We start from the raw sequence: 16,015 nt of genomic DNA, 5'->3' as shown, positions 1-16,015 counted from the left end.
GGAGACGGGGAATTGCCAGTGGAAAAAAAAGACAAGATTTCCTGTACAGCTTCTCGAAGAAACATTCCCGTCGGGAACTGGTACGTGAGAATATTCAATTGACCATAATTTCTCGATATCTCTGCAGGAAGCAAGCACCATTTGCAACGATTGCTTCGAACCCAGCAATTTTCTTGCCTTTCGTAGAGTGCATTCTGAAATTAAAAGATCAATTTCCCTTTTACGCGACTGGATTTACTTTCCCTTTTAATACGAGCACTACCAAGAAAAGAAACGCGAACAGGTGATACATACACGCTATACAGGGTGTTTCGTTTAACGATCATAGTACGAATAAGGAAAAATCGTGTTGGCCTTGAAATATCCTTCACCATTATATAAATGAAAAAAATGACAATACTACGTAAGACATCTTTTTATATTGAACTTTATGCTTTCGCATAAACATTTTTTCGTAGCCTCAACGCATTCAGAGATATTTCACTGTAATCAGTCGGAACACCCTATATACTCGATCTACCATGTGACGAAACTTTATCGACATAGTAAACTATTCATTACTTGATTTTTTCCCCCGTCATTCATTTCGCGAACTACAAATAGAAACCTCTAATGTAAACACTCTATGCGCGATCGATAATCTATAAAAAAAGAAAAAGGTAGAATCGTCGTGAATATCGACGATCTCGCGATTCCATTTTTCGATAAAGTATCAACGGTGCCAGCCGATTACGAGAAATGATGTTGATAAGCCGCGAGGCATCGTGGGTAAACGTGACCGGCGTACGTTTCTCACGAGAAAGCGACAAGGTGTGTCGTCGCTGGTGACAAGAACCGTAAACTTTCGCGTAAAAATAACGCGTCTGCCGCGACAGGGTTGTGCAACAGTGTTATTTTTATATTTCCCGTATTTATAGACCCGCTATAGTGAATGAACGTCGCGCGTGTTCGACCTCTCTTATGGAGAATCGCGACGTCCTTACGTCTGAACGCTGTAGAACAAACTTGGAACACTTTTACGGTACTCTACACGAAAATCCACAAACACTTTCGTCCTCTTTGCAAGCATCGACCAGCATTTCTAATTTCTCTTTGATCATAATAGTGCAACAGATAATTCACATCCCCAACAATTCTACCAAATTTTACATTCAACCGTTTTCTACCGCGCAAATATTAGAGGTCGTCTCATAAGTTTGCGCCGCGAATATGTTTATACTATTTGCGACATGTTTCATTGATTTCGCAAAAGAAATATTTTTACCTCGAAAATCAAGAATCATCCCAGAATCATCTGTCCACAGATATTTAACGCCAGAACTGCCATACCAATCGAAACGACTGTTTTCTCATATTTTCTTTTACAGTTTCTGATATTGTAAAAATGTTTCTACGTGAAACTTTTAGACAAACTTCTTCAGCCAAGCATATATTCGAATAAAAATCGTACGAAGTTCGAGGCAATTCGATCTTGGCATTGCTATAAAACAATATACATCGAACATAGTCCAGCGTTAAACAAAAAGATGGGAACGACAAACGAGACGAACCAATAAATTCCATGGATTAGCGACACTGCATAGATTTGGTTAGATCGTCTTCCGCGTAACCCTTGGCGCAGGAAAAGACCAATTCTAAGTACATATGTATGTAGTACTCGGAACAGTAAAGCAACGTCGCGACTCTGAATATCTGAATAGGGATCCAGGTTCGTTACGAAAGGTGCAACGACCACTGCAATCGGTGCTCACTAGATGGAAATGTAACATCGCCCGGTAGTAATAACGCTGGAATCAACTAATCAGCACTGGTCGTGGCGCCTACGAGATCACCGACACACAGAACTTATCCAGCTGGTAGAGCAGCATTCCACGGTTCGGAATGACCATACTCATTCCTCCGTGGTCTCCTGCGAGCACTGAAAGGATCCTACGCGAAGGTGCACCGCCTCGTTCCCGGCCGTATACCGTATACCTTTCTGCCTACCTTTCTGTCTCCACGTTTCTGCGCGCGTTTCTGTGCACGCTTCTGCGTAGGTGTGCATGTGCGCGCAAGTACATGCGAACGTGAAAGGCGTAACAGGAAACCATTTCGTTCACCTGTTCCAGCCGATGCCGATCCCGATGCCGATGCCAATGTCGGTGCGCGACGCCGAAAATCGGACTACACGGAACCTTGAATCGACCTTCTCCCTCGCGTTCAACATTAAAGGCCGAAGGCCTCCGCTGCCCGCGTTTCTCGATCCCGGCACCTCCTTCTTCGTCTTCTCCTTTCTACCCTGCTTCGTCTTTTACCTCCTTTTTTCGCGGTAGACGCCCGTTTTTCTTCATTGGATCGCGCGATGTCGTAAGTCGCGAGTAAGTCGAGGATTTGCGCCTCTCTGCGCCCAGCCTTTCGAACAACGTGTCCGGTACAAGGGACACCCGCGGCTCTTAACGTTAGATATTTATTTTCAATGTTTTCACTATTCCACACGCTGCTAAATCGAAGCTCGCAGTCACGAGTTTCAGCTGGTCTATGACTTTTGCTTTTCCTTCGAATTCGGAGCTGTTTAGAGACGGATAACACACGATAGTCTGAATTGTCTTAAATCGTCCATTATTTGGAAGTACTTGTACCGTTAACTGTTGCGAATGATCGAAATAAATTTCTGTCAACGATATCCGTGACTTTAAAATAATTTACGTATACCATCATGATATTCTTTATGTATTGATTAAATAAAGAAATACGTTTTTATCGAACTTCTGTTCCCTACGATTAACGTCAGAACTTTTTATTTTGCACAAAAGATCCGCAGTCGCATCGATATTTTTTAATCGTTTTCTTCATCGATTTTGTTACCCTTTATATTTCATGTTGATTTCGATGATAATCAGTTCTTTATGAAGGGGATTTTCATCGCAGAGAACTTTACAATAATTGTTATTTTTGATTCCAACTAGACTGTCAGTCGCTGATGTCCCCGGGTAAAAGATGAATTGCCAGTGCCTCCTATTTAACACTAAACCTACTGCGGTCGAAACGATCGGTTTTTAATTTGACGATACTATGAACTTGAGAAACTTCTTCGTGGAAAATAATTGAACAAATAATTGGAAATATAGAAATGATCGAGCAAGTTCACTGTTAAGAGTCACCGGTCACCATTAATGCTCGGTAGGTTTAGTGTTAAAATGAATTGCGATTTTCCCGGGATAATAGAGCTTGAAAGTCCTCGCCAGTAAAAAGCGAACTACGAGTTCCAGCTCGAGCCGTTTCACGGAATTTACTGCGACAAAGACTCGCGCGAATGAAAATAATTAGTTGCGTGCCGTGGCAAGCGATTGTTGGTGGAGAGTTGTTGCCGGACAGCTGGTTGACGGGGTTTCGTGAAACTTTCTGTTCGCAGGTGAAAGGAATTTCTCGATTTAGGCTAGGATGTCACATCACAGCGACGATAACATGCTGATAGCAACCTCGGACTCCTTCTGGGAGCCGGGCAACTACAAACGGACTACGAAAAGGATCGAGGACGGACACAAACTCTGCGACAGCTTGATAGCACTCGTGCAAGAGAGGGCGGAGATCGAGAAGAGCTACGCGAAAGCCCTGAAGAATTGGTCGAAGAATTGGAACGATAAGATCGAGAAAGGCCCGGAATATGGAACCACCGAGGCGGCGTGGAAAGGCGTTCTCGTCGAGTCCGACAGGTTATGCGATCTTCATCTCAGGGTCAAGGAGAGTCTCTGCAACGACATCATCCAGCAAGTAAAAACGTGGCAGAAGGACAATTACCATAAGGTACGCACGCACTTCCGTGAAATCCTCCTGATACGATCGGCCCAACGAAAATTCACTTTTTCACTTTCAAAATAAAATACACGAAAACACGAGCCTGTAGCGGTAACCTGTGGTTCCTGTTCTTCGAGGCTTCAAACTTTGAGGCTTTCGTCTCGCTCGTCCAGCGAGCTGCTGATTTTCAAATATTTACGAATTCTGGACAGTACAGCATTATCGATTATCCAAATTCAAAATTGATAATTAATTTCTTTTTATTTTCGATAAATTATTATTATATATATATATTTTATATTGTATATTATTATTATTATTACTACAACATTATTATACAATATTACATAATACATTATTAATACAATAATATAACATGACTGAGATTTAATCGAGATCCTTCCATAGTTTTATCATTATTACTTCGAACAATCATAAATTTAAATGCTAAACATCGAGGAAAATCCAGTTCGGTTAATCGAGGTTCTATTACAAATTGTTATGTCATTGTCTAAAGTGGGGCCAGTGTCCGAGTAGACTGCGGATTTTATGGAATCCAATAATTTTCTTCGCGAATTGTAAGAAACAGAAATTGAATAAAAATTTATCTCTTCTTTTAATAATATCAATAGATTACGGTGAATGTAAGAATATTTTTAAATTCTTTTAACGTATTTATTGTTTGACATTTAAACCAGTCAATGTTATCATAACTGCATCAAATCCGCAGTCTACTCGAAAGCATTTGCAATAAAACGAAGAAAGATTTTTCATTCATGATTCAGTTCCGACGACGAGGACTGTTTTCCCGAACGATGTTTCAATGATGCATGATCGCTAAGCTTGTACGGCTGTGATTCGGTTCTAGTCAATGATAACCCTGAAGGAGCGCAAGGAGATGGAGGACGCGTTCAAGAAGGCGCAGAAGCCTTGGGTGAAGCTTCTGCAGAAGGTCGAGAAGGCGAAGTCGGAATACCACAACAGCTGTAAAACCGAGCGGACCGCCGCGAACATGGAGAGAAACGCCTCCGCGGACAGTTCGCTTTCGCCGGACCAGGTAAACCAACGATTGCAACCTTCCATTGCCCGGAATTATATATTATAGTAATAAACGATTACGTCATCGCGCATCGCTCGGTCATACGTTATCGACGATTGCCGCAATCCATGCGTTGCGTATCCGATTGCGAGTCACGGGCGTCGTCACAGACGTCGCACAGTGGGCCGAATCGCGATTCTAGCAAATATAAAAGATTCAATTCTTCATGATTTTTTTGTTCCTTAACTTATTTCTTACTCAAGATCCTAAATCCCCGCGTATGTCTAAACGAAGTTCTGTACGACAGAAGAAATTTGTTAAATAGCCCAATAGTAGGACTTCTTAGAAAATTAAAGTCCATTAATAGGATTATCTTCCTGTTACATAAATAAGTATGATCTTTTACTTGCTAGAATCGCGGTTGGGCCCACCGTGCGTTGCCATTGGTGTCGCTTCGGTGTCGCTTCGGGAAGGATTTCTGTTCTATGTGCCCGATATATCGAAATGTACTGTTACGATCTGTAATCGGAACTGCTACAATTTGTTACTAGGATTCGAGAACGATTCCTTTTCCTGTTACAAGAAATACTACTCGATTGAATACAGATTATTTCGATCGAAAATTTTCGTATCGGGTTAACTGAACATATACAAGGTGTCCCGAACGTCACTCGCAATCGGGAAAATGAGGAGTTTCCGGCTTCCTTCCTCCTCCTTTGCAGGAGGATTTCCGCGGCTTCGTTTACGAGTTATTAACGAAAAACAGTGACCAATGAGAGGCGAGCTAGGCTGGAGCAAGGCGATCGAGCCAATGAGCGGACGAAGCTCGATTCCGCTCATTGGCTCGACCGTCTCGTACCAGCTGACCTTATTTCTCTATTGCGAGTGACTCTTGGAACACCCTGTATACCCTCTACATCGAAAGCACGTGGATACATGGATACATGGAACGCGAATGCAAACGGTCTTGGCGATATTCAGAGGCAAACAGGATGAAGGAACTCCAAATTAATAAGCAAGGTTATAAATTTGATTCAGAGTCGAGAAAATGTTTCGAATGATTATTCAAGGTTGCGCAACAATCCGAGCTGATTCCTGTGTGCAGTTCCCGGTAAAAAAATTATTCGAGAATCCGTTATCTGAATAGTTTATTTATGCAAAGTCCTCCTCGGTAACGGCCAAAACTAGGAAATAAATATCGTACGCCCTATATCATTATGCTAAAATAAATCCAATAGCAATTTAACCCACCTGCAAAATTTTCCTACGATAATTAACAATATTGTATCGTTACCATAAACAGCAACGCAATTATCGGAAATTTCGTGAAAATCCTTTTCGAAGTATCGCCATTATTGGAGTATCGCGCACGCAAACACGCGTAAACGGAGTACATACGGGTACATAAATATGTGTCACGTGCACACGCGCGCACGCGTATACTATACATGTGACGGTGTGCATCTAATCTCGAACTACGTATTCGCGGCTCGACGAGACGAGTAGATACAGTTGTTCTTTAGCAAGTATTATTTGCAGATGGCCCGAGGCTCTGAAAACGTATGTTAACAAATCTCCTGTATTATCGTAACGAACGTCTGCATGCCGTGTTGTCTTCTGTCTTGCGTCCCCTGATATTTATCGGTATCGCTACATATAATCGTCCGTCTCACGAACCGTTCTCTAGTCTCTCCCGACTGTCTCGATGAATATTTATTTCTGCATGCGTCCACACGAACTTATTTAACCGTTCCTTCAATATTTACCGATTGCGAAAGGATGCCAAACTGTTCTTGCCAGTTTCGTCCTATCTTTGTACAGTTTGCACAGAGTTCAACAGTTTCGTTAATATTTTACTCGCAGGCTCTTGTCAATGCTACGATCATTCGACTAAATTTGTCAAGTACGTTTCAAATGCGAATCGACTGCGGGCTTTATGCGTTCGTAATCAAATTTTGTCGAACCGTTTTCAATTGGTTGAAATTATTAAGAGAGGCATGCGTTTGCCGTAACTTCGGAATAAAAACTTTGATTTTACGTAAAGATCCGCAGTCCAGTCACGAGCTGAACCAGTTTGCTGCACCATATTGTCGTTGCACATTTCTCTTCTCCATGATCGTTTTTGCATCGAAGAGAGTAGGGTAAACACATTTGACCGAGTCACACACAGCGAACTGAAATAAATAATTGTTGCACGAGTTGCACCGTGGACATTAAATCGCCGGAGGAGAGGCGATCTTCTGAAAAATGGCTACCAACGTTTTTAGATGACTGTGTGTGGATGTGATGCATGGAGACTCAGAATACGAAAATGCCTTAGGAACTCTAAAATAGGAGACGTTCAGCTTGTATGTATAACGACATTGCATGCGGCATGCTTATCGATTAACCGTCTTTTCTTAATTTCTCGTTACAGAAAGCTCTATTGGTAAGCAAACTAATTCTTTACTATGAACCGTTCGTGCAACCATCGAACTCCGAAAGCTAATCGAACCGCTAAACTTTCCCGATAATCCAGCAAATCGCTCGTCGATAAATCCAATCTTTTCTAATATTCCCACTGCTCGATGATTGCTCGTTCCTTGTACGTAAAGGCGATCAACTTTTAACGCTTTATCTGCACAAGTAGCCGTAGTCGTTTTATCACTTTATCAGATTCATGTAATCGCACCGTTTAATTGTCTTTTGCAAACAAAATTACTCGTTAACTAGTTGCACTAGTTCGCAAGCAAATGTTCAAGAATTTCAATTTCTATTCCTTCAGTATTTCGAAGAACAGCTTAGTCCTAGATCGATTTACATACTTCGTTTTAACCAGTGGACAGAGAGGGTGACACGTGCGATCAAAAAACAAGCAGACTCGAGATAGAATAAGAATTCATTTTATTGCGAGCCTTTTTCAACGACGCATCGGAAAACTTGTCTGTCCACGTTCCGACCTTTTCACGCAGGAATCATCGTAAATTTGTAAATACAAATACAAACCGGCGTGTAATCGCACTTTTCACTGCACTCGCAAATGTAATCGTTAATTTTCGTTCGATTTAGTGTCGGATGCTTTCCCCACCGCTGAATCTTTACTTTCGAAATGGTAATTTACTTTTTTCAATTTCCTTTTCGCGTCTAGTCACGTTTCTTTTTTCTATCTTTGTTGCGTTACTCATCCTGAAAAATCACGCTTTCTGTTTCGAAAGGTATTCTTTGCCGCCACAGTTGTACGCTAGGTAAGCTTGAGGGTAAAGAATTGGGATTGTCATGACGGTACGGTGATGAGACCATCGCGAAGTCGACAGTGTGCTTGTCACACGGTAGACGCGTGATCATTGTCGATCTCGATCTATCGAATTCATAGTGTCTACTATCGACGAGCCCGCCAATGTGGGTTTGTATAGCTCTTCCGAGCGAGCTCGAGCTTTCCAGAAACTGTAAGCTTGCTCGAGCTGTAGAAAAACTGTAAGTACGAATGACTCAAGAATGGTACCAGTGGCTCATTAAAGTGTTCGTACACCATTTAAAACACAATAACTTTTTCGAAACTGTATTAAATGACATGAATTTTTTTAAATGTAGAGGGACTAGTCTACTACACAATCACTAAAATGCTTTTTTTAAATTTTTCTACTACTTGGAATGACAACAAAATGTAAAAACAAACTCGTTTTTTAACGCTTTTTATCTGAACCTATAACGAAAATTTTCGTTAATAAAATATATGCAAGTTAAAAAGTTTTTTCTTTTTTTTTTCTTTGTCACTCCAAGTAATAGCAAAATTACAAAAACGCATTTTAGTCATTGTAGACCTCTATCGTCTAAAAAAAATTCAAGTCACTTTAGTCCAGTTTGAGAAAAGTTATTGCGTTTTGAAAGGTGTACGAACACTTTTGCGAGCTACTCGCAGTGATCACAAGATTCTATGGAAGCTCGGGTTATACGAAACTCAAGATCGCTCTGTGAACTTATGCCAAGATCCTTACCTTCGATGACACTCCCACGGACCGTCCGTGACTCCCGGTATTGATCGTGGTCTTTCTATTTAATCAACAGGTGAAGAAAATGCAGGACAGGGTGCAAAAAACAAAAGAGGAGGTGCAGAAGGCGAAAGAGAAGTACGAGGCGACGCTGCAGGAAATCAACCTGAACAACCCGAAGTACATGGAGGACATGACCGAGGTGTTCGACAAGTGTCAGGCAATGGAGGCGCAGCGGCTGCAGTTCTTCAAGGAGGTCCTGTTCGACCTTCACAAATGCCTAAATATATCCCAAGATCCGATGTAAGCGTGCAACGCTTTTATTAATCGTAATTGGCACACGTTCGATTCGTCGTTGATCCTGAAAGGATCAATTAAAGGACCAAACAAGACTATCTTTAGAACCAACTAGGGTCTCGTAGACCCTAACGAAGTCTGGCTTACTTAACGGATTGTAATTGAAATTCATTTTCAAGTTCGTTGAAAGAATCATGCCAGTTGTATGCGAATCGTTCACTGGCTGGATCGGTTAACTTTTGCTTTTTTCATTCTCTTTTTCAATTTTATCGTTAAAGATTTTTTTATTTAACACAAATTTTCTCATTATCAGACTTCACGTCATGAAATAACAAACATTTTTGTCGATGCAAAAATTGCAATAATGATAACAATATTATTCCAAGAATATACAATCTGATGCACTTTAAATGTCGTCAGAGCTACGCCTCTGACAATAATATCAATTTGATTACACTTTCTACCGGAAAAGAAAATAACTTTACTAGACTGAAATCGACGTTTCTACGAAAACATTCCAGAGCAAGTATCGCGGTTTTAATATCCGGGGGGGGGGGTCAAGAAGCCCTTAATCTTTCTAAACTTAATCCTCGGCCGGCGAATCAGCTGCCGACGAATTGCCAGTAAATAGTTCGCTGGGACTCTTGATAGTCATCCCATATTGACCTAATCTGAATCTATTTGCTCGTCGGATGCTTACCGTATTTAATATGCGCGCGTCTCCGTTGGAACACGCGAATAGAATTTTTATGAAATAGAACACACACACACACACACAAACGAATGCAGCACGACACGTCGATAGAGCCTGAATGAGGCATGACGTATTCTTTCTACTGAGAAATAATTCGTCTGACATTGAAGTTGGGTGTTAGAAGGTAAATATTTTCTTGGTTACAGACTTCCTCAGATATACGAAGAATTCTATCACACGATCAATAACGCGGACCACGAAAAGGATCTGAAATGGTGGTCGAACAACCACGGTGTCAACATGGCGATGAATTGGCCGCAGTTCGAGGTAAGATCGAGAAATCGTTACGCGTTACGGCGACTCTTTTTATCGCATGTAAGCCCCTGCTCATGGTTGGAAATCCGATGTTAGACAATCTAGTCGTAGAGTGCATTGATATATATATTATTCTCGTTCTGTCCCTTTTATAACTGCATTAATTTTATCCATTAGCGATTCTATCGTATGTCTCGATATATTCTAAGCCGTTTTTAGTTGAGGCTGCGCCGTACTAGTTCCAATGTATTATTTAACAAAGATAAACGTTCAATAGAGTACACTGAAAATGCAAACAGTTGCTGTAGTTTGTTCTCGGAACAGAATCAAAATTCTTTTCGACCAGCGTTTTTAACCCTTACCCGTTCCGTTATTTTCATACAGAGGATGAACCATGGAATGTGACCATCTTAATTTATTCTGCTGCTGGAGTTTCGATTGAAAATTTCTTGAACGAAAATGAAAGTGGTTTGAACAGAGCTTTATGATAATTGTGCCAAATTTTTGGTCAACCCCTTTTGTCCCGGAGTTATCAAGGTCACCTTCGGTTTTTTATAAGTTGGCCTACAATTCTTTTGTACCCATCTTTTAGGGAGCAAGCATTATGTCACATAGTTTCTTCCGACTTTAAAAAAAAAAATTGTAGGTTCGCCTATAAAAAACCTCGATAAATCCGGAAAAACAAGGTTGACAAAAAATTTGGTACAAACACCTTAAAGCTCTCCTTAAACCGTGTTATTTTAGTATCAAAAGTTTCCAAACGAACCACACAGTAAATTAAGCTGATCGCGATCAAATGTACATATTTTCTTCTTTTTACGGCGATTGTCACGCTTTATGTGAAGTTTCTGCGGGCAAATGTTCTCGCATGGATATAACAGTTTGCGATTATTCTTCGACATTCGGTGTTCCCTGATCCACGGCCTATATCTCGAACAAAACTATCGAACTAAACATATTCGCTTCAAAATCAATATTTTTGCTCGCGTCGAAAATGACTTTCTCGAATCGCGAATCCATCTTGTACTGCTTATTCTTCGCGTTACCCACTTCGAAGTTACGTTCGCAACGTTCTCTCGTCGTGCGCTAAGTCTAAAATCACATTTCCAAGGGTTAAATACGTTCGGCGGAATAACTCATGGCGTTCTCCCTTCGAATCGTCTGTGTACACTTATTTCGATTCTATTTATCGTTTACGAGAAACGAGACAAGAAAGACAAGAGCTCGAAACAGTATTCCGAGACAATTTTCTGGAATGCATGCATGTGATTGTTTTTTGGGCGTTGCTATTATGCAGGACTACACAGAGGAGTTCCGTGACATCACCAAGGGCTCGAAGTCGAAGGAGGCACTTCCGGCTGGCTCCATCACGCTGATCAATCAACGCCCGGTCGGCGAGGACCTGCATGTAAAGTTTTTGTTCTGTTTACACCAACATTTCTCGCGATCAGGTACCTGCGCCATCCACCCGGTCTCTCTCTCTCTCTCTCTCTCTCTCTCTCTCTCTCTCTCTCGCTCTCTCGCTTCCTCCCATCTCTTCTCGTACCTTTTTAAGGGGGATGATGTCGTTTAGGCACATATTGTATACCGATTATTATCGGCCGGCTTTTTTACACGTCAAACAGCTACGAAACGGTGTCGTAACGGCAGACAGTTACGGCGAGGTCACTACGGATGGGTTTCCTTTTTCAGCTTCTGGCTCGCTAACTTAACTGAATTAACCGTAACCCGCTATGTGCTTGGTCTCTTGCGTCTCGAATCTATGTCACGATTATATGTACATATATCGAGCATGTTTTATTATTAAACGCCGGAGCAAATTTATCATCTTTGTGATCTTTGCGTCGATCGTTCAACCCTTCCGAGTCTGGCCCTGTTTCTGTTTTGAACGGAACGACACACTTCCGGAAAGTAAACGAACTTGCAAGAAAGTGCAGCGAATCTTTTCAAGATAGCTTCTACAGATTGCGGCGGAGAAGTATTGCTTATGGTAACTTGGTAATTGAAATCTGCATAATCGTCGATGCTAAAGTTAACACGAGCAAATATTCTCTGCGCGAAACTCCTAGAATAAAGTCACGATATCGATCGACCCATTGAGGACTGCTAATTAACAGTTAGAAGCCACTTTCAGATTTGATTTGCACGGATGGAATTCCGATAGAGATTAAGTTCTCTTGCAATAGTGCGTGCATATAAATTTTCAATGAAAATTTGGTGAATTTGTTCTGTGCTCACAGTTGCCTGGAATTAAAGCTGCCAACGACACGTATCATCGACGTAAAAATACAATACAAACATGCTTGCAACCAGCATTCGTTCGCATAATTCATACACCATAAAGTATATAAAATTATATAAGTATATAAATATTAATTCATTGTAATATCCAAGATATTACTGGAGCTTCTACCGCACGATATCGATCGCATATTGGAAAATTCAGAGAAAGATTGAATCATACGAGGCACCATCGAACACGTCATTTCCATTTCAATGCATAAACTTCGTTAACTTTTCTTCTAAATGCAACTTGTCGTTTTAACATACATTGCGTGAAATGTATCGTCATATAATTATTGTGTCAGGCTTGAAAATAACTGGCGAACGCAGTTCAGAAATTCACTGATCGTGAGAAATCATTCGCATTCGCTTTGTTCATCCATTGGATTGCAATCGTAAATCAAAATTCACCCGTGTCACGCCACAACACATTGGTCGCATGCACGACGACGAGATACCACTGACACTGACAAAAAAAGTGTACCTTCGCTGCCGAAAAAAAAACTCTGACGAGCACACGCGAAAGGAGCGTGCTTAATTGCATCGTTGATTCGCGCGGCTAATCGTTCTGTTTCGATCTATGTAGGAGTTCCCGCCGGTTAATAACAAATCCAAGTCGAAGCCCAGTTCCCGTGTGATATCAACAGATGGAAGTCACGGAGACAGCAAAACCGAAACAATTAGTTCCGGCAAACATTCTACGGAAAAGAATAATCACGATGGCAACACCGTAAACAGAACTTCTACTATTACGTGAGTATTCATGATATATATATATATATTTTTTTTTCTTTTTTTACCTTTCTTTCAGTCAGGTGGAATTAATATGAACCGCTCGATTTTATAAATTCAAGTTATCGTTGTCGAACGAGACTATTTGAGTTGCAGGGAATAGAGTGCGTGGTTCCAACGTAATCGTTATAATTCTTTCAGAAACGGCACTAATGCTAAACAAGAATCGAACCCGTTCGAAGAAGAAGAATGGGATGAAGATGTCGGCGAACCATTGGTAGACAATGGAGAACCAGGTGTTCCTGTGCGTGCGTTGTACGACTATGAAGGAGCAGAAGCGGACGAGCTTAGCTTTAAACAAGGTACATATTCAGGGCCATTACTGAAAATCGAATTACACTTTCGTGATTCCACTTTAACTAATTCCACTTCCAATTGAACTTCCATAGAAAGAATCGAAGGAACGACTTTACTTCGATTTTCTGGCATTCATGGATGTTTCCATTTGATTCGAGAATTATTTAGAGATATGTGTATTAAAAAATTGATCGAGATATTTTGTTATGGTACAGGTGATGTATTCGAGAAATTAGAAGACGAAGACGAACAGGGCTGGTGTAAAGGAAGAAAAGATGGCCGAGTGGGTTTGTATCCTGCGAACTACGTAGACCTCGTGTCCCAGTAAATAACCACGTGACGCCAAATTTTCATGGACATTGTTAGTTACTTAACACGCATCGTGTGCGAGAGAAAGGGAGACGAAATTTTTATTTTGTCGTTTATAACGACTTCATTGAAATTTTGTAAATGTCGCTAGGTAAGAGTTACACAAGACTATATTAGAGATCGTTCACTTCGTGTGATATAAGATGATCACTATACAAAAACAACACCTAATACCTAAAGTTCGATGTAAATGAGTAAACGATGCAAGTCTAACGATCGAGAAAAATAAATGTAACGGAAAAGGATAGGTCGAGATCGATGAAATCGTCTGCAACCGTGTTTTGGTTCTCTTATTTTTCTTTCTGAAATCAAAGTAGCTCATCGCGTATAGCACTTAAAATAAAACCGTTTTACCTCTACCAACCGGTAAAACGATTTTCCATAGCTAGTTAGGATTACTTGCATCCATCTAATATAGTGTATCGCTAGACAACAAGATGGATTAGTGCATATGCCACAGGTATATTAAGTTTAGAGTTTCGAGATAATGTACAATTATACATTTTCTGGCTCATTACCATTGTTGCTATTGAACATTTTCGGCAAATACGGCGAGAAGTATATTTAATTTATTGTTATTCAAATGAATACTATTAAAACTTATTCTGTCTGAATGATATCATTGTATATAATAGATCTAAGCGCATAATGGTATGCAAAGTTGCAATTGTTTAACGTCGTTAAGATTTTATGATGTTCGGTGTGCATCGGCATGATAATGGGAAGCCTTTTTTTTAGAAAAATGAAGAAGAAAATCGCGTGCATCAAATGTACCGAGTGAATCAATTTGGGACCCAAAATTGTCCAAGTATTCTTCATTTTTTTATTGATTATGCAGCGCAACTTTAACGATGGCGAATATCGTGAGACCTTATTGATCTATAAAAAAATGAATTTTTGTTATAAATTATTCTAAAACTATGACGATATTAAATATCTTCCATTCTAACAGCGAATTCGCATAATTGGCTATTGTATGTTTTGTACATAATTCTTTTTAACGAGAGAAGCATAATCGTTTACGAATTAATCCACAATGTCATTTTTAGTTGTACAAAACGCTTTATACGAAACCGAGTACAACTATCGAAAGCATTTCACATTATCAAAATTTCACGTTTTCAAAATCCAAAATATCCCGAATACGATTTAATTGAACATTCACCATGAATCGATGTATGTAGCTTCGCTACTGCATACTTTCAGAATACGTGTAGAGTAGACACACGAGGTATGTTAATGTAAACAACGTTGCAGAGTAATCACAAAACCAAACGAACTGTAGATGTAAATCGTTCAAAAACGGAAGCATTTATAGTTTTCCATGTAACAACAAGAGACGTATGCAAATCAATTAGAGTCAGCTTTAATACAGTGAGTTGTTATTTATATACAGAGTGAATCACTCGACTCAATGACCTATAATTCCTCGTAAATTATTGATACAGTATATTGCAGGGAATAATTTACGATTAATTGTTAAGTTATTGCATTAGGTGGATCAGTGTGTATACTTTGATTTCGCGAAGCGCTCAGAGAAGTTGACTAACAGTCAAGTTAATAATAATGAATAGTGATAAAATGCTAGTTATCCTTCACAAGTAAGTAAACAGGTGTCACTGTACACAGTATTTATGTAAATATACATATAGTAGAATATAAGAAGATTTACAATTCAACCAGCGACTGATTTTTGTAATTGTTTACATCATTAGTCCTCCAAATTATTTTCTGTAAAGAGTGTTTGCAATTTCAATGATGTTGTTGAATAGGCTCTAGTTTGTGTATAAAAAAATAAAACTTGATTATGTATAACTTAATAAGTAGAATATGTATGAAATATTAAACGGTTTAGAGAATTTACAAGCTAATCACTGGAATCTGAAGAAAGAGAGAGTTCTAACGGAATCAATTAATAACACGAAAAAGGAAAGTTAACTGCTAGGGAAAGGCTCCATATCGCTATTTCTACCTATTCTTTCTTGTCTATCCCTTGCCATCATTGTTAGCTATACAGCTGCTTTTCTTACCACCAACCTGTTGAGCAAAGTTAATTTACTAACATTTTGTAGACTTGCCCTTTGCTATAGTAATTTTAATACAACATAATTTAAGAACACAATCTATTCAAAGAAAATTATTACTGAAATCTTATGATTTAATTACACTGTCCGACAAAATCAAACT

At 39.8% G+C, this 16,015-nt stretch overlaps 1 protein-coding gene across 6 annotated transcripts in view; it reads left to right on the top strand.

Annotated features, from left to right (window-relative positions):
* The window catches only part of Synd (protein kinase C and casein kinase substrate in neurons protein Synd), a 62,733-nt gene extending 47,226 nt beyond the window's left edge, over nt 1-15,507 (top strand). For 2 of the 6 annotated variants that reach the window (XM_076522849.1, XM_076522850.1), the window contains exons 2-12: nt 3,392-3,783; nt 4,643-4,831; nt 6,353-6,373; nt 7,081-7,161; nt 7,230-7,241; nt 8,858-9,084; nt 9,979-10,099; nt 11,385-11,495; nt 12,957-13,123; nt 13,304-13,464; nt 13,675-15,507. In XM_076522849.1, coding sequence (XP_076378964.1) covers nt 3,421-3,783; nt 4,643-4,831; nt 6,353-6,373; nt 7,081-7,161; nt 7,230-7,241; nt 8,858-9,084; nt 9,979-10,099; nt 11,385-11,495; nt 12,957-13,123; nt 13,304-13,464; nt 13,675-13,787 — 1,566 coding nt within the window. In that variant the 5' untranslated portion in view covers nt 3,392-3,420 and the 3' untranslated portion in view covers nt 13,788-15,507. The remainder of the gene's footprint in view (nt 1-3,391; nt 3,784-4,642; nt 4,832-6,352; nt 6,374-7,080; nt 7,162-7,229; nt 7,242-8,857; nt 9,085-9,978; nt 10,100-11,384; nt 11,496-12,956; nt 13,124-13,303; nt 13,465-13,674) is intronic. The other 4 variants (XM_076522851.1, XM_033476390.2, XM_033476388.2 and 1 more) reach the window with 4 other exon arrangements.
* The last annotated feature ends 508 nt before the right edge of the window (nt 15,508-16,015 follow it).

Source organism: Megalopta genalis, chromosome 6, assembly GCF_051020955.1.
Source record: "Megalopta genalis isolate 19385.01 chromosome 6, iyMegGena1_principal, whole genome shotgun sequence".
In the NCBI taxonomy this organism is placed as follows: Eukaryota; Metazoa; Arthropoda; class Insecta; order Hymenoptera; family Halictidae; genus Megalopta; species Megalopta genalis.
This window is presented reverse-complemented; position numbering and strand designations above follow the sequence as displayed.